This window comes from Ziziphus jujuba, chromosome 8 (assembly GCF_031755915.1).
Source record: "Ziziphus jujuba cultivar Dongzao chromosome 8, ASM3175591v1".
NCBI classification, from domain to species: domain Eukaryota; kingdom Viridiplantae; phylum Streptophyta; class Magnoliopsida; order Rosales; family Rhamnaceae; genus Ziziphus; species Ziziphus jujuba.
This window is the reverse complement of record NC_083386.1, coordinates 25,706,770-25,733,099: the sequence shown is the minus strand read 5'-3', so window position 1 is coordinate 25,733,099 and position 26,330 is coordinate 25,706,770. Positions and strand designations below refer to the sequence as shown.

General features: G+C 30.1%; 1 protein-coding gene and 1 non-coding gene across 3 annotated transcripts; one reads left to right on the top strand and one right to left on the bottom strand.

Moving 5' to 3' along the window:
- The first annotated feature begins 3,991 nt into the window (after window positions 1-3,991).
- Window positions 3,992-7,658, top strand: LOC107414520 (uncharacterized). Its single transcript, XR_009640531.1, has 3 exons — window positions 3,992-4,181; window positions 6,044-6,098; window positions 6,496-7,658. It is a non-coding gene; the product is annotated as an uncharacterized LOC107414520 (transcript).
- On the bottom strand, window positions 7,551-11,951 carry LOC107414510 (uncharacterized). Of its 2 annotated transcripts, XM_048470889.2 has the most exons (14): window positions 11,666-11,950; window positions 11,420-11,567; window positions 11,069-11,184; window positions 10,876-10,963; window positions 10,647-10,786; window positions 10,240-10,392; window positions 10,064-10,171; window positions 9,524-9,635; window positions 9,145-9,285; window positions 8,910-8,947; window positions 8,725-8,817; window positions 8,389-8,472; window positions 7,876-8,025; window positions 7,551-7,793 (listed from the first exon to the last, which is right to left on the bottom strand). In XM_048470889.2, the coding sequence occupies exons 1-14, from the start codon at window positions 11,732-11,734 to the stop codon at window positions 7,659-7,661; spliced, it is 1,575 nt and encodes a 524-aa protein (XP_048326846.2). In that variant the 5' UTR covers window positions 11,735-11,950; the 3' UTR covers window positions 7,551-7,658. The 2 variants fall into 2 exon arrangements, with proteins under 2 accessions (XP_048326846.2, XP_048326847.2); XM_048470890.2 differs by lacking the exon at window positions 7,551-7,793 and having other exon boundaries at window positions 7,925-8,025; window positions 8,358-8,472; window positions 11,666-11,951.
- Between the last annotated feature and the right edge of the window lie 14,379 nt (window positions 11,952-26,330).

Sequence of the window (26,330 nt, the reverse complement as noted above, 5' to 3'; positions counted from 1 at the left end):
GAAATCAAAATTTCAATAAATTCATCATTCAATTAAATGTGAACTCCTCTTTCTTTCTTATATTTCTTCCCACTTTTAGTGGACTACTGTTCATAATCACATTTTTGAGTTTTTTTCCTTTTTCCCTTTTTTTTTTTTTTTGGGGGCGTCACATTACTATATATGCATATGTTTATTAAATATAGAAAAGGGCTCCTGATAAAATTTAAAGCCCAACTTAATCGATCAATTTGAAGGAGGTTTCGATTGCAAATAATAAAATAAAAATAAAAATTAGAGAAATTAAGGAAGGTTTTGTTTAACCGGGGGGGGGGGGGGGGGGGGGGGGGGGGGGGGGGGGAAGCAATAAGGGAGTGCGCTAATGCTGATGATGGTTTCGGTAAACTAGAATAGTCTCATGCTTTCTTTTTTTCTTTTCTTTTTTTAATTAAAGGAATTATAATGTAATTGTTTGAATACTTTGTGTCCCATACATTGGATATATATATTTTTTAATCAAAGGTCTGTGTTTTATAGTCGTTTACGAATGTTATCAGCAAAATTCATGGTCCTAAGAAGATGACATTAGGAATATCCAATGAAGCAATATTATAAATGTGATTCTACGTACAAATCCAACTAAGGTTTGACATTAAGGATAAGATTGATATTATATAAGCTAGTTAGAGGTCTCGGAATATAAAAGTAATTGGCAATTAACCAAGATGATTAAAAAAAAAAATTCATGCTAAACTTGGGTGTGTGTATATATATATATATATTAATGCTAAATTGCACCTTTAGCAGTATAGTTTTCACTTGCATTATCATTTATTTGCTAGAGTCATTGTATAATTACACCTTTATCTGTCTTTTCTTATATATAAATAATTTTAATGTTGTGTTAAATATGGAATATTTTTTTATACTAGTTCATTTGGAATATAAGATTAGATTGGACTAATTAGATTAAATTTAAAATAATTTAGTCTAATCCAATTAGATTTTTTTAATCATTTACAGCCTAAATATTTCTATAGGAATAGCCCAACGATAAAGCTATTGCTTTTTTGAATAATGATTTGAATGAATTTGAATCCCTCTATCCCTAGTCCCTATTATGAGGGGGAAAAAAGTGATCCGGAACTTTATGGCTAAGTATTTTGTTGTTGTGCTGATTTATCAAAGCTTTTCACCTTCCAAGATACATAGATTTAGGTTCAAGTGCTGTAAAATAAATTATTGATCGTTGATGAGGCAATTGATGAGTAGTGATTCAAAAAATTTATTGAAAATATATATGGGAACTTATTTTACTATCTTTTATAGGAACATCTAGTTTCCAATTAGGTCAATTGATGGTTTTACATTAAATACCTCATTGATCAATCTTTATATATTTTTAAGGTTGATATTTAAGAATATATGTATGATTTTTGAATTCTTATTTGGTTTATGTTATCCAAATGGGTTTTTCTTAACTAAACCTTCTCAGGTTAACCTGATTAAAAAATAATTCTATACAGGAATTCTCACATCCTATTTAGAAAAAAATAAAAATAAAAATTCAGATCTCTCTTCTTAATTATTGAATCTTCTTAGTTATTGAATTGCTTTAAAACCTAATAATTAAATATAAATTTATAATTTATATGAGTCCATATAAAGTTTACTTTATCTTTCTAAAATTAGTAATAAAGATTATGAGAATATTAATAGAAGAATAACTCTTTTTACATATATTATGAATATTCCAGGCAAGTATCTACAAAAATAAAAACAAAGTTTACTTTACCTTTCTAAAATTAATAATAAAGATTATGAAAATATTAATAGAAGAATAACTCTCTCTACATATATTATAAATAATCCACGCGAGTATTGACAAAAATAAAATGAATTGTGCATGTTTATTTTATTCCTTTGGAGATCAGCAGAGCAAATTAAACGTTGATCATATGTATTTTGCCTGTTAAGTCTCTTCTTTCTTCTTTCTTTCCTTTTATATTTTTATTATTTATGATTTTTACTTTTTTTAATTTCATATAAAACAAATTTAATTTTATATTAGTCAACAAAATTTAATTTGCTTTAAATGACTAATATAACTTAACATTCAAATACAATATACTGTTTTCAATGATGTCAATCTTTTTTTCTTTTTTCTTTTTTGTCGCGGTTGAGGTCGCAGCCAGGTTGGCAAGTGTTATGCTTCTTTATTTTCTTCTGTTTAAGTTCGAACTTGTGGCAAGACGACAATATCAATGATTACCCAAAAAAAAAAAAAATTATTTGGTTCTAAAGTTACATTTTACTCCAATAACTCTATGAAATATAATGTACTTAATTGACTAAATCTTTTGTCATTAATAGTTTTTCTTTTTTTTCCTTTTTTGTTAGGGATTACAATATAAAGGTGTGAGATTTGATCCAGATGTGAATAAAAATGTATTTTCAGTTGTTTTACCATTTGATCAATTTAGCACATTTTATTAAGATTTAATTTGGCAATTAAACTTTTCGACTATAACATATCGTAGAGTCAGAAATTTTCACCATATAAGGAAGACTTTTGGAGCAGAAAAAAGATTCATATATGCTTTTGCACCATGTATATATATATATACACAATCCTGACTTACAATCACGGAAGTCTTCTACAAAGTTGTATCAATAATGGTCACATTTATTCATGTATGATACAGAACATATAGTATTCCACACATTTTCATAAATTAAACTTCTAAACACCCAAAATGATTGTTAAAAAATATGCATATTATTGCGTATATTGAATTGAGACATTTAATCCGATTTATAAAACTGAAAATTACCATTAACAAGTTCAAATGTTATAAGTTTGTTTTTTTTTTTTTTTTTCTTTCCACATAATAAGGGTAAAGTAGTCCCAAAACAACTGTTTCCTTAGACAATCTAGAAGCAAAAGAACCATTTCCTTGTACAACATTTCTAAATTTCCACTTCAATAAGGAAGGAAAAAAAAAAAAGGGAAAAAAAAAAAAACATCATTTGGATATGCCCATATGATTCTACTCTTTCGAATGCATTTTATTTATTACTTTATAATACTTAGATATGCATGTCGCTTTCATCGCTGATGGAAGTTGTGAAAATTGTGAAACTATATGATAACATGAAATATATATTATATTATAAGATAGCATATCAACATGGTGGACGGCTGATGCACTATGAACTCAAATTTATTGGACATGTATATGTTATGGGTCAAATAGCAAAGGTTTTGTTTGGCTTGTGAGCAGAAACGAAAAAATATGAAAGTTTGTTCCTGTTACGTGTTTGGACCAAAACCAAATCATGATTTTCTTCATATAAAATGTGAAACAGCCGCCCACAAATATTCACCTAAACTTAATAATTAGGACTTTTTTGCTACTTGTTTTTAATTATGAATTCAGAGCCTTTTATGTTTTTATAATCTCCAGCAACCTTCTAGTCAGACTACCACAAGAGGAATTAATAATACTTCGTATTTTAATTTGCTTTTACTTTGATGCGCACGTGCAGCTTATACATCTGGGTGTAAAACACGTGCGGTGGTGAGAGTATCGCTAGCCCATTTAACTTTAATGGATTTACATTGGGCTTATTTGGCCCATGTTTGTGGCGGCGACGGTGTTGGCCCCTTACTTGTTATTTTTAATTATTAATTATTCCTTTTGTTTTTTTATTTTTTTTTAAAAAAACAAAAACAACAAAAACAACATTCTTGGTGGAGGTAAGGAAAAAAATATATAATTATTTAGTTATGATCACATCAAATTAATTAGTAAGAGAATTTCGTTAACAAAAATTAATGAGAATTGATCAGGTTATTTTATATCTTCTATACATTTATCATTTTTTTTGAGGATTCTTAATTTTCTTAAATAAAAAAAATATTTATCTCTGGTGGTGATAATATCTAGTTATAATTATATAACATTAATTTACGTATTTTATTTTGAAAAATAATAATGACTGGATAAGGATTCCGTCAACTTCAAGCCCAGCACTATTGGAATACCCACATTCCGAAACCACTATTCTTTTTCACCAACAGAAAGTAGATATATTTAATACATAAAATCACAAAAAGTAGAAAGTTCTCTAAAATGGACTATCAAAGTTCCTTCAAAATCCGCGCTCTTGTTCAACAACTTCGTCCTCATGTTCTCGAGGTATACATATATTTAATACATATATATTATAAATTCTAAAACACGTGTTTTTATGTATTTAACGCAGTTTTATTCATGTCTTTGTTATTTTCTTGCTGTGTTTCATATATATATATATATATTTTTTTTTTTTTTTCTTGTATTGTTAGGTGGGTTAATGGTTTCTTTCTCTGGTTGCTAGGAAAAAAGGAAATTGACTAAATGGGTTCTCTTTTTTTATTTTTTTATTTTTTATTTATTGGTTAAGTTTTTCCTTTCAATTGTTCTAACTTTATTACGTAGGATAGTAGAATTTTAAGGATAGAAATATGAATTTATCTATTTTATTGCCTCGGTTTGGTTTGTAGAGTTTTACAAATGGGGAAAATTGTTATTTACTTGCTGCATTTTTTGGCTTCTAATTGTGTGTTTAACATTCTGAACCACTTGTCTTGCCTACAACTTGATTGAAAGAAGTACATAGGACCAAGTTGTTTTCAGCACCACAATGAGCAGTCAATCCAGAGCTTAAGTTGCTGCTTGTTTTGAAACGCTGTTATGGTATTAGGCTGAAGTTTTTGTCATAGATACAGTAATGGTGGACACTATTCTATTAAATTATATCAAACATCAGGGACAACTTCCTTATGCAACTTTTAGTTCTTTAGGCCTCTTGGGATTTTGATATAGGTTGATGGGCATGCCCTTATCCATTATACCCATAGCGTTTTCTAGTATTTCATATGAATCGGAATGCTCAGTAGTGTTGCTCTAGGACTTCTTTCGGGCGGTGTAAAAGTCTACATTCATTTATTAGTTCTAAAGTCGATTTCTCCTTCTAGATAAAGACAATAAGAGAAAATAATATCATGTTGTTAATAGGAAATAAACACAACAAAATTTATGTTAAACGTTATTGCTGTCCAATGTGGACTTGCATGACCGACATATATTGCCCTTGCTACATGTTTGATCAAGCTATACTTCAGCAACTAGTTTTGAAATTTAAAATAATAACTTTTATATTGTTGTTGTTTTGGTAAGCCTACGGGCTACATCATGTAAATTGATTTTGATGGTCTTTGAACACGGTTAGTTGATAATGATCTCTAGGTTAAATAAAACATGGATGCAAAAGAATTTCCAAGAACGCCTTAATGTACTTTTGTTGAATTCGGTTCTCTTTATCGGCCAACTCCTTTTTCTTAATTTCGTCTGTTTATTATTTGGTTAACATTTTGTTCAAGCTTTCAACAATTCCAGCTGTTTGCTTACTGGGATTTTCCTGGAAACATGAACACCGATATGCCATTTGCCGAGTTTGATCGGTTTAAGTGTGATGGCATTTTTCCTCTGTTCGAATGTTGAAACTGTGTATACCAACTGTTTGGAATGGACTATTCAAAACTCCTATGGCATATATATGATTCACTTTTTTGAGTGGAAATACTCTGTAATCATCTTTTTGGCCTTTTGTCCATTTGTTCCAAAATGTTGGAAGCAACTTGAGCTCTATAGGGATCTCAAATGACAATTCACAAACATCTACACTGCAGCAAAGGGACAGTCTAAACTATTTGTGACTATTGACTTAGACTCAAAATCTATCCCTTATAAACTACTATGAAATAAGGACTGTCCCATTTGATGAAGATACATACATATTCGAAGTATTAAAACCATGGATCTATTTGTTACCCAAGGTTCTGAGTGAATTTCTTTCCTTTTCGTTTCTTTTTTTCTTTTCCCTTTCAACTCATTGAGGACAAGCTACTCCTTGCATGTTTTTGCGACTCTTATGAACTTCTTAAAAGCACGTTATTTGAATTGTTAATTATTTTGAAATGAACATGTCTGACTATTTTCTTGGGATCTTAATGTAGGTCGTTCACACCCCTGACTTTCGAAGCTGTAAAGGGGCTGATGAAATTCGTAAAAGTGAGTTATTTCAAGAGACCAACCGTGCATTAAATTTACTTGCATAAACCTGAATGATTAAAGTGTCTTTGAAAATGTTTTGCATGCTTGCTTTATTTGTATATACCAATGTATTTCCCAGATTGAATATACTTGGGGATGATCATGGGTTTTAGTCATACCATAACATCCACTAGCCCATCAATGGCTTTTCAACTTTACAGTAATTTGTGATAACTCTTCAACAAAATAATAGAGCTACTTTCCCAGCCATTGAAAAAAAGTTAGCTGCATAGAAACATGGAAGTCCCCCATTTTTATATTTTCTGTATGTTTTGCTCTATTTGCAGTATGCCAATTAAAGCTTTGCAAAAACAAAATTTCAAGCGGAATTTTACATTCAACATGCAACTTGCAGAGATGAAGCTTCTAATGGATCTATACAAAGAGATGACACTGGAGACGCACAAATAGGGAAGGCTGTGTCAGAATATCATCTACCGCCACACAAACGTGCAAAGCTGCTTCACCCTAGTTGTGGATAAAGCTGTGCAAGGTAAACCTTCAAAAACAACATGTTTCAGCTCAGATAAGTAACATAGTGGGCTACAGGGAAGCTACATTGTTGGTGGCTCAGCTTTTGGTATTAATTTCATTACATTTACAGGCAGTAAACCTTCATATTACGGGGTGACAAAAGAGTCTTTTCGAAGCAGCCACAAGTAGTTTTGATGAGTATCACAAAAACACTATCAAACAGTTCCAAATGAAGCAGCCATACAAAAGCTACCTACTATATAGTATAGACATTTTTTTCAAAAAAACTCCTCTTTGCAATTCAGAAAGAGAGAGAGAGAGAGAGAGAGGGAGGGGAGGAGGAGGAGGACAAATGAGGTTTCCTCTATCTGGATGGAGGAAAAATTGGTTATTAAGGTTTTCTTGCATCCTCGTGCTTTGTGAAGAAATATTAGAAATGCTAAGGGTAAACAAAACCACAGTTACATTCAACGTGACACCATCAGAAACCCTCATAACTTTTTGTTTTTTGGTGAAGCAAATTAACAAAGGAATGATTTGAGTAATAGTTTAGTTTTTGATGCAATACCTTAAAATTATTTTTTTTTTTCCCCTTCTTAATGCAGAAGTCTTTGTCTTCATTTTTTTTCCCATGGCAATAGATGCACTGCATGCCTCAAGACGTTAAAAATTAAACTAAAAATAGTTTAAATACCAAAATATACCAAACGTTGAAGTTTAAAGACAAAAAAAAATAATAATAAAATAAACTAAAATAATAATAATAATAATAATAATAATGATAATAATCCTGGGCTCGAAATGCAAATGCGAACACAGTTTAGGGAGACAATGCAATGATTTTCCAATCGTTTCGATTCTGGGTATGACTTAAAAAATTAATGTACATGTGATGACGTGGTCCACTGGTCGCAATGAAGGTTTTCTCAAAATTAATAGCTCAAAGAGTTGCGACATCTTCAAATTAAATAAATTGAGTAATCTACAGAATGCACATAATAAAAAAAAAAAAAGAGAAAAAAAAAGAAAAAAGAAAAAGAAAAATCAAAAATCATGGAAGAGCATAATAGCATCATCAAGTTTCATAAGAGATGATTCTAGGTATATCTTCACTTTCTTTATCCGTTCACATTGTTTCTCCAATGGCCCCGTACGTTTTGCCAGTGGAACGGCCAATACCTGAAAACAGTGCACCAACATGCCATAAACAATAAAAATAGAAACAAAGACACCAAGAAAACTAGTCCATAATTTTGCAAACCTCTTTTTGTTGATCCATCTCATAAGCTGTTCGTAGGCTCAAATTCAAGGCAGCATGGTACATCTCATCTAAAACACGTTCATATAGAATTGTCTTATTCACTTTCCACAACAAGAAATTCAATTGCCTAGGCACTGTTACTGTTACTTTCTGCAACAAAAATCAAAAATTTTCATAAACATTAATGGGAACTCCATCAGCATTTGTCTACGTTACTAAAAATATAGAGTAGTAACATGAAATACCAAGTCGAATAGATAGCTAAGCAATTAATTCACAAAGAAGACGTTTATAGTAATTGCCTTTGATCTGGATCAATTTTCTATTTGTTCCAGTGTACTAACCCAAGTGGAATATCCAACGTAAAATTTTAGCAACGTAGTCTTTTCTGGCACCAGTGCAGAATTTACTTTAAATGTAACAGACGAAATGCTTATTAATACATTTAGAGTTTTAGACCATGCGTGTATGCAATTGTTTACCATATCATATGAGAAGATTGAAGGAGTCTACCTCCATATACAAGTAGTCATCCTGCCATAGCTTGTATAGAATCTTGGGAGTATCCTTCTTTTCAACCAATGTCATATCTGAAATCTGGAACAGGCAAAAAAGCAAAATAAATGCAAGAGCAAAATGCATAAAACCTTCTTTAGCTATTAAAAAAAGAAGTAAAAAAATAAAAGGGCAAAATGCAAAATGTAAAATGCCAAAAGAAAAAAAAAAAAAAAAAAAAAAAAAAAAAAACACTCAAATTTGAAAATAGTGCTTTAAGTTTAATTTTAAATGATATCTAAGAAACTGATTCTATGTTTCCAGCAATAGAATCCAGAGCAGACAGTTCAATACTTTATCAGTCTCAAGTAGGCGGCCAGCCTTTGACAGTAGCCTAAACATTCTGTAAGCATCCTTCCCATGTCTTTTCAACACAATTGATTCCACCTGCAACATTGGAACTATATAAGACATCTATACAGTGAATGAATTAAAATAAATAAATAAATAAAACATTACAAGGAACACAAATGAGACACCTCATCATTCCGGGCAAGTTCGATATTGTTCTTCAAATCTGTATGGGAAATGTGAATGTTTCAGTAAGAACTCCAAAGGCGCCCAAAAATTAAAAAAAAAAAAAAAAAGGAGCAGGAAAAGTAATCCAAAACAACATAGAAGAAACTCAAAACAAAAGTTTTACTGCTGCACAAATATAAACTGGAATTTAAATATATATATACATATATATATATATAAATATGTAAACTGTACCAACACTATATAACTCATCTATCGCCATGGAGGATGGACAACCCAATTGGACAAGGGAAGCTCTAACACGATCCAACGTCATGCTCCGACCGGCTTCACTCTTCATCACCTCCTCAAAAATGGAATTAAGTGACAGGGAAGCTGTAATATGAATGAAATAAGTAGCTAAGAAGGTAGCACTGGAAAATATTGGTCGAAAAGAGAAACGGTAAATGACACATCCAGAAGTAGTGTTTTTTGTTTTCATGCATGAGGAAAAAGAAAGAAAAGGAGAAATTTGCTTCGTATAAGCATATAATGGTAAAATGCTGCCACATCTTGTGGCTATATGATCTTGGCTCATATAAATGGACCTACAACTAATTAAATATTGGTTTACCTGAATTTTCCATTTTCACTTTATTCTCTGCAGCTCTAGTTGCTTTTAACAATGCCCTTAAGACAATTGCAGCTCCATCATCCAGTCGTGCTCTCACATTTTCCACACAAGCCTAGAGAAGATGGTAGGATATGAGCAGCACATAATTTTATATAGAAATTCAGAGCATGCAGAAGTAAATTACAAAACAAGGGAATGAAACAAGAGAATCCCTCACATATACAGCATACACATCCTCCAGGTAAATTGAATAACATGAGATCCCATTATCTAAGCCAAGAAAGAACTCAAAGATATAAAGAAGAAAAGAAAATAATGATTTAAATGTCAACCTAGCAACTATGTTGCACAAAGTGAAAGTAGAAACTTCATTAAAACTTCATTTATGGTCAAAATCTTAATTTATCTCCATCAGGTCATTAGCAGAGCATACAAGCCTCCACAGTACCACAAATAGAACATTTACAATATTCTACATGTTCCCAACTTTTTTGAATGTGAGAAGATAAATCAAACAGAAAATGACATGGTATATTCAACCTTATGCCTCAGGCAACGAATGAATTCCTCAAAATTCGCACGCCAAAGAGTTACTTCCTTGTTGTCAGACGCAAATTCCCCATCCAACTCCAACGTATCACTTTTGCGCTACAAAGCAGAAACTTTATATAAGCACTGAATCAACCCACTATTTTAAAGATAAACCATACACTGACCTTCTCTCCAGCATGCATGATTGGAGAACTATCCTTGCTCATTTCAGTGTCATTTTCAGCCTCAAGATTTGTCATAATTGAAAACCTCAAAGCTTCCATAGGCGCTGCTGCTTCTAAGACACATTGCTCTAATGTCTTTCGTACTTCAACCACCTATAATTATTAAACCAAAGATAATAAGTAAATAAATTTACACTAACAATAATAAATTTAAAATAGCACAAGTTCATTCACACTTTAGAATATTATTGTGCACTTTCAACAAATGTAAAATTACCTCACAACTTTAACACAGAAGCAAAATACTGTATCAGACTTGGCACCTCCCTTATTCAAAGGAATTTCAGAATATAGTGGTTTCAAAACACGTACCATTACCTCGCAACTTTAACAGAAAAGCAATTTACCTTAGCAGATTTAGCACCTCGCTTCTTTGCAGGTGTTTCATCTGGAGATGGTTCGGCAACAAATGGTTCAGGGGCTGGGCATTGTTCAATAAACCGTGCAGTCACAAGTTTCTGAAAACTTTCCCGCGCATCATTCTGAACTGCATAGAGGCTCTCTAAATCATAAAACTCAAAATACTATGCGAAATTGATCACACAAATGAGACATTAAGGCACAAAAAAGACTTACCTCCACTTTTAAATGACTTGGCTCTTTCATACATTTGTTCCTGAGTAAGCCTACCATGCTGAAGCAAACCCTCAAGAAGTTGTTCGCACTGCAAAACCAATGAATCAACACAAACTCCGCAAAATCCATCCGTGAATCATCAAACTTAGTTTTGAAAAAAAAAAAAGGAAGAACTGAAAGTGAAAGTACTAACATCTTTATCCAGCTCCTGGGATACCATCTCCAAGAATTTGGGAAACCTCAAGCGATGGAGTATGTTATCGAACAATGCCAAGTATTGGGTCTGTATTTGCCCGTTTACAATATCATCTTTATATACAAAATCATTCAGAATATTATTAGGAGGTCAATTCATGCTCATTTCAATTGCTAAGATACAATTTATATATATATAAATAAAAAATTGGAGCGCTTGAACAACTGATTAAACAAAAAAAAAAAATAATAATAATAATAATAATATAACTAGGCAATCGATTTCGTACCCAAATTATATAATTATATATATATATATATATAAAGGGAAAGATTGGGAAAAAAATACCGGGTTGCTCAGCAGAGAAAGCTTGAACGCAATTGTGCTGGATAAGGATGAGGAGGGAGTTCTTAACTTGCACAGAAGTGAGCTCCGTGAAACGAACTAGTTGTTGGAGTGTTAGGGGTCCTCTTTTTAGAAGATTTTCACACACTTTCTGAACAACCAAACACCATTCAACACAATAATTTCCAAACTATATAATATCATAACAGTAAAAGAGAGAGAAAGCAAGAGAGTGTGTGTTAAATTTACAGCGACTAGGTTGCCGAAATGTGAAGTAACTATGTGGACCGCGAACTTGATTCCGTACGGAGTCACCATTATCGTCGTCTTCTATAACGTGGTGCGCCCTAAGGGGTTACATATTAGCCGTTGACAAAGTCTACAGCTGATCGGCTGCGACTCAAATACTCAATCTTTTCGGCTCGCCGTCGTCGGCTCAAACCCTTTCCGGTACTTCTTTCCGGTTTCCGTAATTATATGCTAAAACCCGTCCTCATTGATCGATGCTTTACTCTTACGACTGCCAAACTCATGTCGTTCGGTTCATTAGCCCTTTCGTCCCATCTAATTGCTTCCTTGTTGGGCCTATTGAACACCCTCTAAACGCTAAGGGCAACAACGTTTTGGGCTCTAATAAAAAATATAATGGGCCTGATGAAGAATTTCACATCGATGGACCCAACTACCTTAACAAATGACAGCCAACACAAATGGTGAAGCAACTCAAATTGCAGTTTCACTTGTAGGTGTGGTAAAAAAATTGTTTATATATATATCCAAGAACAAAAAATACATATAGTGTTTTAATGAGAGACACGACACAAGTTTGGCAGAAACCAATTACAAAGAAATAGAAAAATCAGAAATTACTTGGTATATCGGTATTCAAATTATTGGAATTACTGTAAGTTTTAATTAATTAGTATACAGTAGAAGTAAAAGCGTAAGAGCTGCTGACTTTGTAAATGTGTAATAATATTATATGCAAAATAGCCTCCTTTTTCTTTTACTAGTTTAAAAAAAAAAAAATATTCTCCTATATATGCAACAACAAAAAATAATAAATAGGCGTTTTATTGAGAGATGTGACACAAATTTTGCAGAAATCAAATACAAACAAATAGAAAAGTTAGACATTACTTGGTATACCGGTATTCAAATTATTGGAATTATTATAAGTTTTTAATTAATTAGTATACAGTTGAAGTAAAAGAGGTAAAAGTTGCCGACTTCGAAAATGTATAACAATATTATTTGCAAAATGGCCTCCTTTTCTTTATAGCTTTTTGAAAAAAAAATAAAAAATTGTGTTAATCATTCTTGTAAGTAGCAAGGTTGTTGTCAGACAGTATATCATCTTTCTTTTTCAGAAAACCATTGACATTGATTCCCAACCTTGGTTCTCCTTTTTTGTGCATATAAGTTTTCTTTAAAAGCTTGTTTCTTGTACAGTTATTTTACTTATACACAGTTGCATGATTCTCAATCAGCTTGTACTTTTTATTATTATTTTTTTTCTGTTTCGGTTTGCTGTTGTTATGTCATTCATCACTTTTACAGGACAAAAAATAATAACAACTATTAATTTATTAGGTATAGTTTCAATTAAGCACCTTATCTGAAGTACCAAATATCACAATTATTCATAGTTGCTATGGCCTCATTTGAGGGTACTGTGAGACAACATTATTTACTTCACCTTTTTTTATTATCCTTATGATTTCCTTACACCTAGATAATAGAGATTTTGTAATTCTCATCTAAATTATAATGTCCATTTTAAGAGATTATAATGTCCATATGAGACAACCTCATCAATGATAAAGTTATTATTTGCTTTATTATAAAAATTTAGAATTTCAATCCATTTACATTCCATATATATGTATATATATTATATAATACAATTAATTCAACACTTTAATTGATTTTGTTGTACATAAGAAAAATAATAATAATTACCTTTTGTCTCAAGTAAACAAGGAAGTGAGACAATTAGGAAGACATGGATTTTAATGAAAAAGAGTAGACTTTGGAGTGTGTTTGTAAAAAATTGAAGGGCAAATACTTGCATGACAAGGCAACTGACGAAGGAGCGAGAGAGATAGAGACGCAATGCCTCAACGATGTCAATAGCAGAGAAGTGACCACACGATAAGAAAAGAGACAGTCCCGATTGGTAGGGATGAACTGTTATTTTCTTTTATTATCAGAATACAGTTGCAAATTTATTACTTCCACAATATTCTAAGCAGGAACAGGAACATCATTGGAATGTTCATAGAACATTCATGCTCCAAAAAAAAAAAAAAATTCTTTATTTAGTGTTGTCCATTTGTTGTTTCTAAAACATGTTTCCACTTCCTAGACAATATTATTTGTTTTGATAAAGTTTTTAGTTTCTGATGAACTGAGTGATTAATCTTGAAATGCAAGAATTATTGTTTTGTTAGATGAAATTATATCATTAATACAACAAATCAGCAATTAATTGTATACACAAATGTTTCTCATAAAATTCTTCTCTAATTATCAATACATATGATTCAATGTCATATAGTTATTGAAGCAATTTAGTGTGTTCCTTTTTTCTTTTTCTTTTTTAAATTATTTTCTCTTTTATTGTTGTTACTCCTATTGGGAGGCCTTTGCAATTGACACTGCGTAAAGGACCATATATACAGGTTTCGGTGAGAAGCCCTTGAGTATGAATCACATTCTACAAAGTACCAATTCGTAAGGCAGTGGTACTAATATTTTATAAAGGTAATCCTCACGAGAATATGTATATCCTTTTCTCCGACAAAACTTGTTGAGACTTGAGAGATCGAATACTTCTATTATAGAATTAATTCTTTTCAAATAGAAATACTCTGGTTGTACCATATAAGAATAAAGATGTATCATCATCCGTTTGTATCTACATTTTTTATTTTCTGCCATTTTCTCTTACAGAAAACAAGCATCACTCTATTAGATCCTGTTGTCTGTTCAAAAGTACCCTATATGGGCATATGGCCTGCTTCATTAATTACAAATAAGGAATATGTAAAAACGTGACCAACTTTCATACACAAAATATGGCCACTATACTTTTTTTTTTTTTAATTTAAAAATGGCCACCATAACTTATCCGTATAACTTTTCAGTTTATGATTTCGGTTCCGAAATCATTTTCCCACTTAAAGTCAGAGGAGGGGCCCAAAAGCAAAAATATAGGTTTGTGAAAAGAAGTCAAAGGAAAAAAAAAATCTTAATTAATTAATTCAATAATACTATTGATGAGATTTGTAGACCCTACTTGCAAAAATTTGTAACATGGAATAAGATATACCGGTTTCTTACTTTATTACAGAAATGACAGGATCAAGATATACAATTGGAAAAAGATCAAGGAGATGAGGGGAAAAATATATATATAAATAATCAAAATGAGAAATGACGGAGGAGCATAACCTAGTAGTGATATATATAAAAGAAAATAAGAAAAGGAGGTCCAACTTTTACCATTTGAGTTTTCAATTCAAATACGAGGCAAACATGGATACCCCATGTGCACCGAATCAAGGAGACACGTCAACTAAATTGCAGTGTGATTGGATGGAGTTGTGTGTGTGTGTGTGTGTGTGTTTGGGTGGTGCGCTGAGTGGTGTGTGTGATATGCCTCGGCTTAGCTATATGGTCATGGTGGTTTTGGCCTTAACGCCAGCACTTCACATGAAAATGATGGTCATCAATATGAAAGAGAGAGAAAGCTTGCACGTAGAATTAAATCTTCCACGGAAATACCCAGCTAGAATACCTTTTTCCTGTTGTGACTCGACAGGACCACCGGCCAAATTCTTTCAAATCATGCTAAAAAAATTTCTGCACAATTTAGTTGTACTCGGAATGTCTTCTTTCACTTTTTCCCTTGAGACGCATTAGTACCTAGTTTCCAATTGCTAAAGGGGATATTTTTGTATATTACTGACAGTCCATTCGGAAAGTGTCAACTTTTTTTAAAAAAATGAATTTCAAAATTCAATTTTTTGAAAATCAGTTTTCCCTCCTATATTTAATATTTAGTTAGTAATAGAAATTTTAGAACTTAAAAGTAAATTAAATGGGGCAAATGGTTTATAACTTGAATAACTTATTTTCTAGGCTAAAAATGCCCATTTGGAATAAATTATAATTAGTCTACTAATTGATACATAGCATATGTTAGGAATTCTCAGATTGTGACCATGTGCATTCTGATAAAGAACTATATTATAAGAGTTCCAAAGCTAAAGATTTGAAAATGTATAAGTCTACTTAAATTCCTTTAAAGTTTTACCTTTTAAAAGTTGTATAATCCTGCTAAACTCATAATCCGATAAAATATTTTAAAATCTCTGTTTTTTTTTTCTTTTAATTTTTTGAACAACATTAAATTCATACAAAAAGAAAGATTGTAGCATATATATCTAAGTATATGTTTGTAATTCATTAAAAATAATGATGATCTATTTAAACGTATAGAGGAATTTTAATTTGAAGTTTAATAGAAGTATAGGTAGATATGTATATATATATATATATATATATAGAGAGAGAGAGAGAGAGAGAGAGAGGTAGATAGCTAGTAAAGGAATAAAAATAATAAATGATTGGAAAAAATTGAATTCCTATGGTTTAAGGGAAACCAATTCACTATTATGTGGTGCTCCCCTTGTCTCGACGGGATGTCTTTTCAAACTCACATCAATTTCAAAATTTTTACATCATGAATAAATTTTTATTTATTTTATTGGGTTTGGAATGTGTTTCTACGACTACTGTGCATCAGGAAAGAGACATTGATTTATATTACTAGCACCTTTTAGTCTGCATACGAATATGTACTGTATAATTTATATACGTATATATATATATATAATAAAGTACTTGAGATTTCACTCTGTTTAATTATTTTAGAGTTAATAATGATAGTAAATATTTCAAATTAGAAAAGAGAGAATTGGGAAAATGTCACAATCTAAAGGCAAAATAAATGTAGAGTTTCTTTGCAGCAACAATAGCTGTTTGATTGCAACTTTTACCTGCCTATAGAACCATCAAATTGTTCATTATCTTGTCGGTCCCCATGATGACTAACACACTAAATTGATTCGCGATTAAACAGATTAAATGCAGTAGGCCATCGCATGTGTTATGATGCGATTGCTCAATTAATTCATTTGATGGAGATTAATAATTTTATTTTGGGGAAACAAAAAATTGCTCAAATTTTTTACATATTTTTATGCCACTAAAAGAATATTCACAATCTTTTTTTTTAAAGAAATTAAAAAGAAAGGACAAAAGTAAAAGTTTCTGCTTCTTTTGCGTCTTAGAATAGAATGGTATAATGAATTATTATTATTTTAATAATTCTATGGATAAAATACATCCAATAAACATTAGAAATTAATATACCAATTAAGAAGAATCACACAAGAAATAGCAACTGCAGAGGTTTATGAAAAAGGTCCTTGCTCAACTATGCCCACCCAAAAAAAAAAAAAAGGCAAATAATTAGAACTTTAAAATATGAATATTTAAAAAATGAATACTCAAAATAGATATTTGATTTTGGATCCCTTACTGGTCATGACTTTTGGTAATCAATCATGCATTTTGACTGTTGGAAGTTGTTTAGAAACACGTATACATATGCTTGTCTTTTTTGATGTTAGAAACTGGTTAATGATGCTCTCAATAATATTCATGAAAGTCACTTTTTTTCTCCTGTTGAATTCACAAGAATATTTACTGATACAATTTTTTTTCCGTGATTTCTATTCCAACTTTTCTTTTTATATCTCAGACCGTGACACCAGTACTTTTTTCTTAAAATCATTTGGATATAAATTGATGAGAAAATTTGTTATAATAACACAACTTGTTGGTGGATTCATATAAGAAGGAAACTATTCCGATTGAACTTTTATTTGTTTATTTTTTTCTTTAAATCGTAGCACAAGTTTTTAATTTAATTTACAACAATATTTTTTTGTCCAAAAAAAAAAAAGCAAAGGTGAATTAAAAGCATATTATTAATTAAATTAAGATATACAATAGCTAGATAATTTAATTAATTAATACCAATTTACGGGTTCAGAGAAGATTTGAGTAGCATAGAAGGACTAGCTATAGCTAGCCAGCTAGGGTTAACTCTCTTTTTTGTTGACTGGGAAATAAAAATGATTAATATGATTAAAAGAAATTTGGGGGGTCAAGTATATATTAATTATTTGAAGCCAAAGAAAACAAAAAGTAAACTATCTTGCATTCTTATTTTGAAGGGTTAGTAAAGCCACTTTTTGGTAATATAATAGATAGATAGATAGATAGATAGATAGATATATAGAAGAAGGTGGAGGATTACATGTGAAGCTGCGTAGACGGCTAAAACTTTCTATCACACACCAACTGCGTGAACAAAACTTTAACCACCATAACACAATTGCCAAAGAACAACACCCCCAACTCTTTTTAATTCTCTTTTCCCTTATAAAGATCAACAAAACCAACCCAACACCACCTCTTGGACCACCACCACACCCATATATATATATATATATATATATAAAAGCTAGCTTCCAGCCAAAAGTGGCTTTTGGAATTATGAATATGTTTGCAGAAGAAGCTCCATATATATATATTTATATTAGTGGTTTTTGAGAGATGGATTTTGAAGTATATGATAAAATAATATTAGTGCAGGTGGAGACTTCCAAAGGGATCGCATTGATCTAATTTGTATGATATCTCTGAATCGGTTTTTTGGCTGTTTTTTATTTGTTTCATCTATTGGATCATGCGATCCCTTAGGAAATTTCCATCATTTTTGCTCTACCATACATGGAGTAATTCCACTGCTAGCTGTTCAACTACAATTTCCAGGTAAGAAATATCACCATGGAATTCTCTGTGTCTTCCTTATTAAGCGTATGAAGGTTAATTTAGTAGCTAAATATATTCTTATAGGGGGGGTTTTGTTCAAAATATATCATTATTTAACGTATGAATTAAATTTCTCTTTAGTTCTTGGGGATTTTATAGTTGTTAATTTCTCTTCTCGTTTTAACATCCCAAGTCTCTCAAATAGAAAATTCTTTTCCTAATTGTCAATTATAAATTAATATATACAGATTCAAGAACAAATAGAAACTTGCACAAGATCGTCTTCTTTTCCAACATCAATCTCTCTTTGCATATATAATATCAAATGTTAGAATTACTTTTTCAACTTAATTCGTCCAAATTTCATGCCAGTTAATCTCACCACTTTCTTCTTCACATATATACTACTTGTTGAACTTTTAGGACATAATCAAACTGGATAGAATAACATTTTAAATATATGTTACATAGGTGATGATTTTGTATGTTTTTATTAACCATGGTGTAGTTGATGAAGATGATGAATCGGGGGAAAAAAAAAAGCTTAGATATAATGGAAGAAGGAGATATATGGCCGGAAAAATCTTAGAGATGGAGAAATCTTGGGGTCGAGATTCTGTGTGACAGCCAGTGGGAAAAAACAAACATGATTATCCAATTGACAAACCCACTAAAAACAGTAAGCAGTGTCGGAGCCCCATATATGACCCCAATGGCCATGTTTGTGTGATGGTTGAAGTAATCAATTTGTTGCTTCTTTCTGTCCTTTACGAAATGTTCATGGACACGCGCGGTAGGTATCAATCACACGAGTGATTCGAAGCAATACATACCATAATAGATAGACAATAGTATATATAGAAATTCTCATAGGAGAACTATCTTTATATAAAACTATCCGATTTTCTTTATTATTTTTAAATTGTTTTAAAAATTGAGATTTAAATATATATTTGAAATTTATGTGAATTTATATAAGATTTTTTAATTTTTTTTTTAGATTTTAATAATTTAATAAATCTATAAATTTCAAATAATCTTTAAATTTCAGTATTTGAAACAATACAATACTAATAATAAAGGTATTAATGATTTTCTATTATATAAGAGACTAACCCATTAAGCCAAAATAAGCTTCATTTGAGATATAGATCTTATCCCTCTTTCTCGTTTTATTACATTGGCCCACTTCCCATCTCACAAGCACTCAATTCTTTCTTAGTTAAATAAAAAAAAAAAAAGAAAAATAATTTTTTTTCTCATTTTCACTTTTCCTCTCTATCCTGAGAGAGCACCTTAACATATTAGCAATAATACTAAACATATGACAAATTTCGCGTTGACTGGAGATTTGAAGTGAGGGCAGTGAGAATGAGGAAGAGGGTAGAATGTTTGAGAGATATGAAAGAGAAGAAATGAGGAAGAGGGTAGAATGTTTGAGAGACAGAAAAGAGAAGAGTCGAGGTAAGGGAGAAAGAGAAGGTCAAATATGCATTAATTTTAGTTACACGCCCATAGATGCCTACTTGTGTGTGTGTGTGTGTGTGTGTGTATATATATATATACCAAATTGCTACCATGGGCAACATCTCCCAATGAAGGAGCGACAAACTATCAGAATCCATTACATATGCTTACATGTAACGGATTGTGATGAGACTATTGTTCCTTATTAAAAATGGATAACATCACTTATAATATATATGTATATATGATTTTGCAATAAATTGTTGCAAGCGTATAATTTCAAATGCATATAAACATGATTACATGTAATCTGTGTATATATATGTTTTATAACAAAGTTGTATATATGTATTATTAGCTCATTTATGATGGGAGAAGGCGTTCTCCACTTGGTGAATGGCTAATATATATCATTTATTACATTTTCTCATTATTGCATTTATATGTATATATATATATATATAACCATATATAAATATAGCATCTAACATGTTATGTTCGAGGTTTTTACAAATATATAATACATTACATGAAGGCTTATTTCTTGGCCATGAGCTTAGACTTTGATCGGTTTTGATATTTTTTCTCAACATCGATGCTAAAGGACTATATATTCCTCCATAAAAACTTTTTTGCTTTAATTTGCTGTTCTGCCACTATTGAATATAATGTTGATATTGCTGATGCCTACTCTCTCTTCTATTCTCTCTCTCTCTTTTTTTTTTTTTGGTTGTTGTCCTAATTTTCTTCTTTCTTTCGTTATAATTTCGTACCATTTCAGAGAGGACTTGGAAATAGCTAGTTTCCTGTTGATATTCTTTTTTTAAAACATTGTTAAAAAAAAAAAAATTCCTGCAATTAAATGTTAAATCCCCCATCTTTTCCTCATGGTTCCTTGAAATTGATACAATGGTTAATAATATATGAGACATGTGTGTCTCACCGAATAATTTTTCTTGTTTAGGTCAATTATTTTGTTAGAAATTAAATGTTTCATAATATAGCATATATTTTATATAAAATATTTGAATATTTGTTATTAAATCACGCTAAGTGAGAGGCGAATACGCTCTTCAAAATTTTGTTAACATTAAACGCTTTAATTATTAGATTAATAAAAAAATCAAATTTCCAACGTATAAATTAAGTAGAGTTGTTGATTTTTCTTTTCGACTAATTTCTGTTGATAGACTTAAGCATGATGATCTTTTATATGCATTTAATTGTCTTTTTTCAACAAATGTCTGCTGATTAACTGAAAATTATTCTTGCTGACATTTTCCAAAGACTAGCGTAGTCAATATATCAATCATACATGTTGTGGGTGAGTTTGGTTTTCGCTTAGGTGGCAATACTATGTAGGTTTTCCTGAGATTTTTGGCATGTTGAAGACAAAGAAGGTGAAAGTTTTGATCAAGCAGGATTTCTACATCAACAATATACATATATAAAATTAATTAATTAATTGATTTTATTTATATATTTATTTATTCTCACTCTCTCTCTCTCTCTCTCTCTCTCTCTCTCTCTCTCTCTCTCTCTCTCTCTCTCTCTCTCTCTCTCTCTCTCTCTCTGTGTAGAGTGAAGAAGGAATTGTTCCACCTGGAAATGGGGTTCCCAGAATAAAGCAACAAGATAGCCCAATATCTTAAACCAATATTTTATTGGGTTGGGTTCGAGATCGGCCCAATGATACGCATTTTATGTATGGCTAGTCACACCAAATTCAAGGCAAGGTTCTTGCCCCAAACATTAATACCAAGCTCAAAGAATATCAAATGATCTAGTTGCACTCTAAATAAATTCTATTTAATTGTATTATAAGTTTATATTTTTATTTGATTTAAAATTATTATTAAAAATATTATTAATTAAACATATTTGTATTTAAAAGTATAGGTTTTAGTATATCAAAATTTATTTAAAAATATGTAATTGAACATTTTAAAAATATACTATCAAACGTTTTTAGATATAAATATCTCATATATGTTTAAAAGTATGTAATTAAACGTCTTCAGATATGAATATCTCAAATATGTTCAAAAGCATATAACTGAACATTTCAAATATACTCAGAAGTATACAATTGAACATCTTTAGAGATGTTCATAATTTTGAAATCAAACATTCCAACGAATATATTTTTCTATTGTCCAGAAGTGCTCTAACTGTAAAAATTTTTTTTGTAGAATTGCCATCACTATTAGTTTCATCTAAAAACATTGTGAAGAGTTTTTGTGAAATGATATTTAATTTGTAAGTGATTTATGAAAAAAAAAATTTAACTTTGTTAAAACTCTATAAATTATAAAAATTTTAGATATTAAAAATATTATATAAATTCATTTTATATTTTTTATATATATTTAAATGATATTGTCTGCATAAAGTTTTTTTAGAATTGTGTATAAAACTTCTCATAACAAATCCCTTTTCTTTTACCTTAAAACACGAAAAAGTAATAATAATAATAATTGCACTAAGGACCTACAACATTCTTTTAACGACACAAGAAGGGAGAGATTTAGGCTAAAAAGGGCAAGACTGGATGCCTGAATCAGCAAAAGACCACAAAAATTGAGCAATCCAATTATAATTCCTTGGAACCTACAGTACGTTATAACAAATAAAATGAGAAAGATTTTTGTGGATGTCATGCATGAAATGCATTCTAGTGAGAATGACCCATATTTGGTAAGATTGCATTAATAACAACTTAACAATCACTTTCAAGAATCACATTCCTTCAATCTTGAGAATCTGCAAGATCAACAACACACAAGCAGAGCATTCAGCAAAATCAATATTGGAATTTGAAATTTTCTTGGACCACATTTTTAGAGCATTTCCTCAATGATCCCTGACCACTTCATCGATAGCAGAAACATCTCCTTTGACAGAAGCATCGAAGTTTAATTTAATGAAATCATGTTGAGGTGGACACCAATTTACAACCGTCTAGTTCAAACATTAATAATTTAAAGAATTGGATTCGATAAGGAAGTTGTATTTTTATTCAATTTTATTTATTTATTCGTTTATTTTTTTGCATTTTTATTCAGGTTCTCATATTTTATACATGTCGCATTCTTAATTTCCAAGTTCTGTACATTGTTAGTTCCTTTTGATTAATTAATGTCTGGACATTAATTAAAAGATAATTAGTTCAGAATCACATAACAAATAATATTTGGCTACAACTTAAAGCCTCCAATATATTATTTTATTAATTTATTTATTTGTTTTTTGGGTAGCTGGTAAGGGGACATTAGGGAAATTATACATCTACTTGGGTTAGGCAGGTTGAAATTAAGTTGACAGTCACCTACAGGGATTCGATGGTTGGTGAGTTGATCATGTTGAATATATATGTGCAAAAATGTAATTAAATAAAATGGCAAATTGATCAGAAAAATGATTTAGAATAATGATTAACTAATGATCACAAAATAAATATAACAGATTATAAGATTTTTTTTAATTAATTAAAACGTGACTTTTTCAAACCAAAATCTATTATCCTCAAGTTAATAACTATCCATGATTATAATCCAATAATAATACCTCTCATATGATTTATACTTTTGACGTTGTAAGTTGAAATTACTTTTCTTCCGGATTAAAGTTGTATTGTAATCCGGATAATAAATTAATAAATAAAAAGGTTAACGATTATCCATGTCTTCCATCTGTGCTTTTGCAAATTATTGTCGTTTTTCAATTTATAAACCTATTGTTGCATTATTGGACATTTTTTCTCCCTTATTTTCTGATTCATAATTAAATTTCCGTTCCTGTTATGTTCAAGTTCAATGGAATGTTCCGAATTAAAAGGATATATATATATATATATATATATCAATCCTGAAAGTTTGATATATACATGAAATGTGGACCCTTCGGTGCATCACGTGTGGATACAAAATTGGTTCATGAATATTGACCACTGTGTCTACAATTTTTTTTTTTGTTTTTTGGGTAAAGAAAGTAAAATTATATTTGAACAGTATGAAATTGGAGATGAAAGATTTTGCACTTCTAAGCCTAATTAGAAAATAAATAAATATATGGCCATTTATTACCATCTAGGTAATTTCTTAGAGCCGAAAATAGAATTGAACATATTTTCGTAATTTGGTAACCGCAAAAAAAAAGGAACTTTATTATTAACCATAAAAAATTACAAATTAATCTAAATATAATAAATAAAATTAGCATCCTTTAGTATATATTTGTTTGAAAAATTATACCATTAAGAAATTACAAGGGCCAGTAATGATGGGGTTGGTTACTTGGTTCTGAAGTAAATCCGTTAAGTACTCCCTAATTATGGGAAGCAACAAAGTCCAAAACGAAAGATCTGAGAGTCAGACAAATAACTAACTCTGCCGTGGTCCGTGCCTTAATGAGTTCATTAAATAAATACCGTTTTTATAATCTTTTTTGCCCCGCAAACAGCGGAAGAGAAAAGTCCATCTCATGGAACTTTATTTACGGCCTTCTTTCAATTGTTTGGTACTTTTGTGTCTTTCTCTTCTGATACTTCCACGTTTTTTTCTTCCTTCTTGGTTGATAAAATGTTTCATTGTTTCATAAAATAAAATAAAATATAAAAATTCAAAACCTTTATTATATATATATATATACATATATAAATAATGTGATAAAAGAAAATATAAAAATTCAAAACTTTTATTTTATATATATATACACACACACAAGGAAGTAATATGATAAAAAAATTTATAAAAAAATAAGTAAAAATATATTTTTAAGCTATCAAATCTGTGATTTTATGTAAATAAAAAGAAAATATGTACAGCTTTCTAGAAATTTCCTTCTCTTCTTCGCACTCCATCCCTTGTCTGACTCTGACCAGAATTTAAAGTGGGTTTTTGATAAAATGTTTCATTGTTTTATAAAATAAAAGAAAATATAAAAATTCAAAACTTTTATTTTATATATATATATATAGAAACAATATGATAAGAAAATATAAAAATTCAAAACTTTTATTATATATATATATATATACACAAAAATAATATGATAAAAGATTCATAAAAAAATAATTAAAAATATTTTGTTAATATGATAAAAGATTCATAAAAAAATAGTTAAAAATATTTTGTTTAGCTATTATGATTTTATCTAAATGAAAAAAAATATGTAAAGCTTTTTAAAAATTTCCTTCTCTTCTTCGCAATCCATCCCTTGTCTGACTCTGACCAGAATTTAAAGTGGGTTTTTTTGAAGGTGGTCATCTACCAAATCAAAGCCAATTAAGTCCATGCTTTTCCTTTTCTAATAAGTTAATAACAAGCACCCAAGAAAGTGGTAACTTTTTTTCGTACTTGTGTTTGATTTCTAAGTTTTTAATTAAATTATTATTATTATTATTATTTTTAAACGTTGCGGTCAATCTGAATCTAGACAGAAAAAGAACAACAAATGGCTTTGGATTTGATAAGTGGAATATATTAGAATTTGGACTTTCCTAGCGGAGCTAGTTACTTGCTTAGGTGAAGTCGTGTTCTACTCTCTCTCATGGACAGCTGTACTTGTTAATTTTATTTCATTTTTCTTTCTTGTTTACTTCAAGCTCAAAAAAGAAAAGGAAGAAGAAAAAGAATTTTTTTTTTTAATATAAGATAATTTTATTCTCTCAAATCAGAGTTTAAGATTTATATCCAACCTTGGTCCTATAAATAGAATGAATAATTTTATAAGTTTAAAATCATTTTAAAACCAACAAAAAATTAAAAAATTTCATAGTTAAAACAATTTAGAAAAATGTAATTTTATTAAGACAATTACATTCCAATAATATATATATATATATATATTTTTAAAATGGTTTCTCAATTGATCCACATTAAAGAGTCTATCTCAACTTGAATGCCCTATGGAAAAAGATGTTAATCTAATTAACTGACTTTCTAAATACTGGTGCTATAAATTCTTAAACTTTCTAAAGACCGGCGCTATAAATTCTTAGACTTACTTTATACGCGGACTTACATCCATAAGGGGCCGATTTTTTATTTTTTCATCGCTGAGGAGCAGATTTGGAAAAAACCTTGCATACAAACGAGGATGTACACTACAGTGCTTTGCCTAATTGCCTATCCTATGATATTAATTAATATTACTATGTATATTATAGAAAATTATAAAACAAAAATAATAATATTTTGGTGGAACATGAACATTATAAGGAAACAAATCAAAAGACAAAACAAAACAAGGTCCCTATAAGTTGAAGTAGATTCAAAAATTGAAATTGCGTAATTCCTCTCTCTAGCTAGTCACATTCATGAGTGTTAATTAGTGATATTTAAAAACCCCAACTTAGCTCGGAAGCCTACAATTATATTCGGTTTCTAATAAATATATATTTAGAAAATAAATATTCAATTAAATTAATATAAATATAAAAACTTCTAGCTAAAATGTCTAAAATCCAAAGAAACTAAATTAAATGTATATATATATCATTCATATATGACAAATGAAGAGCTAGATTGACTGT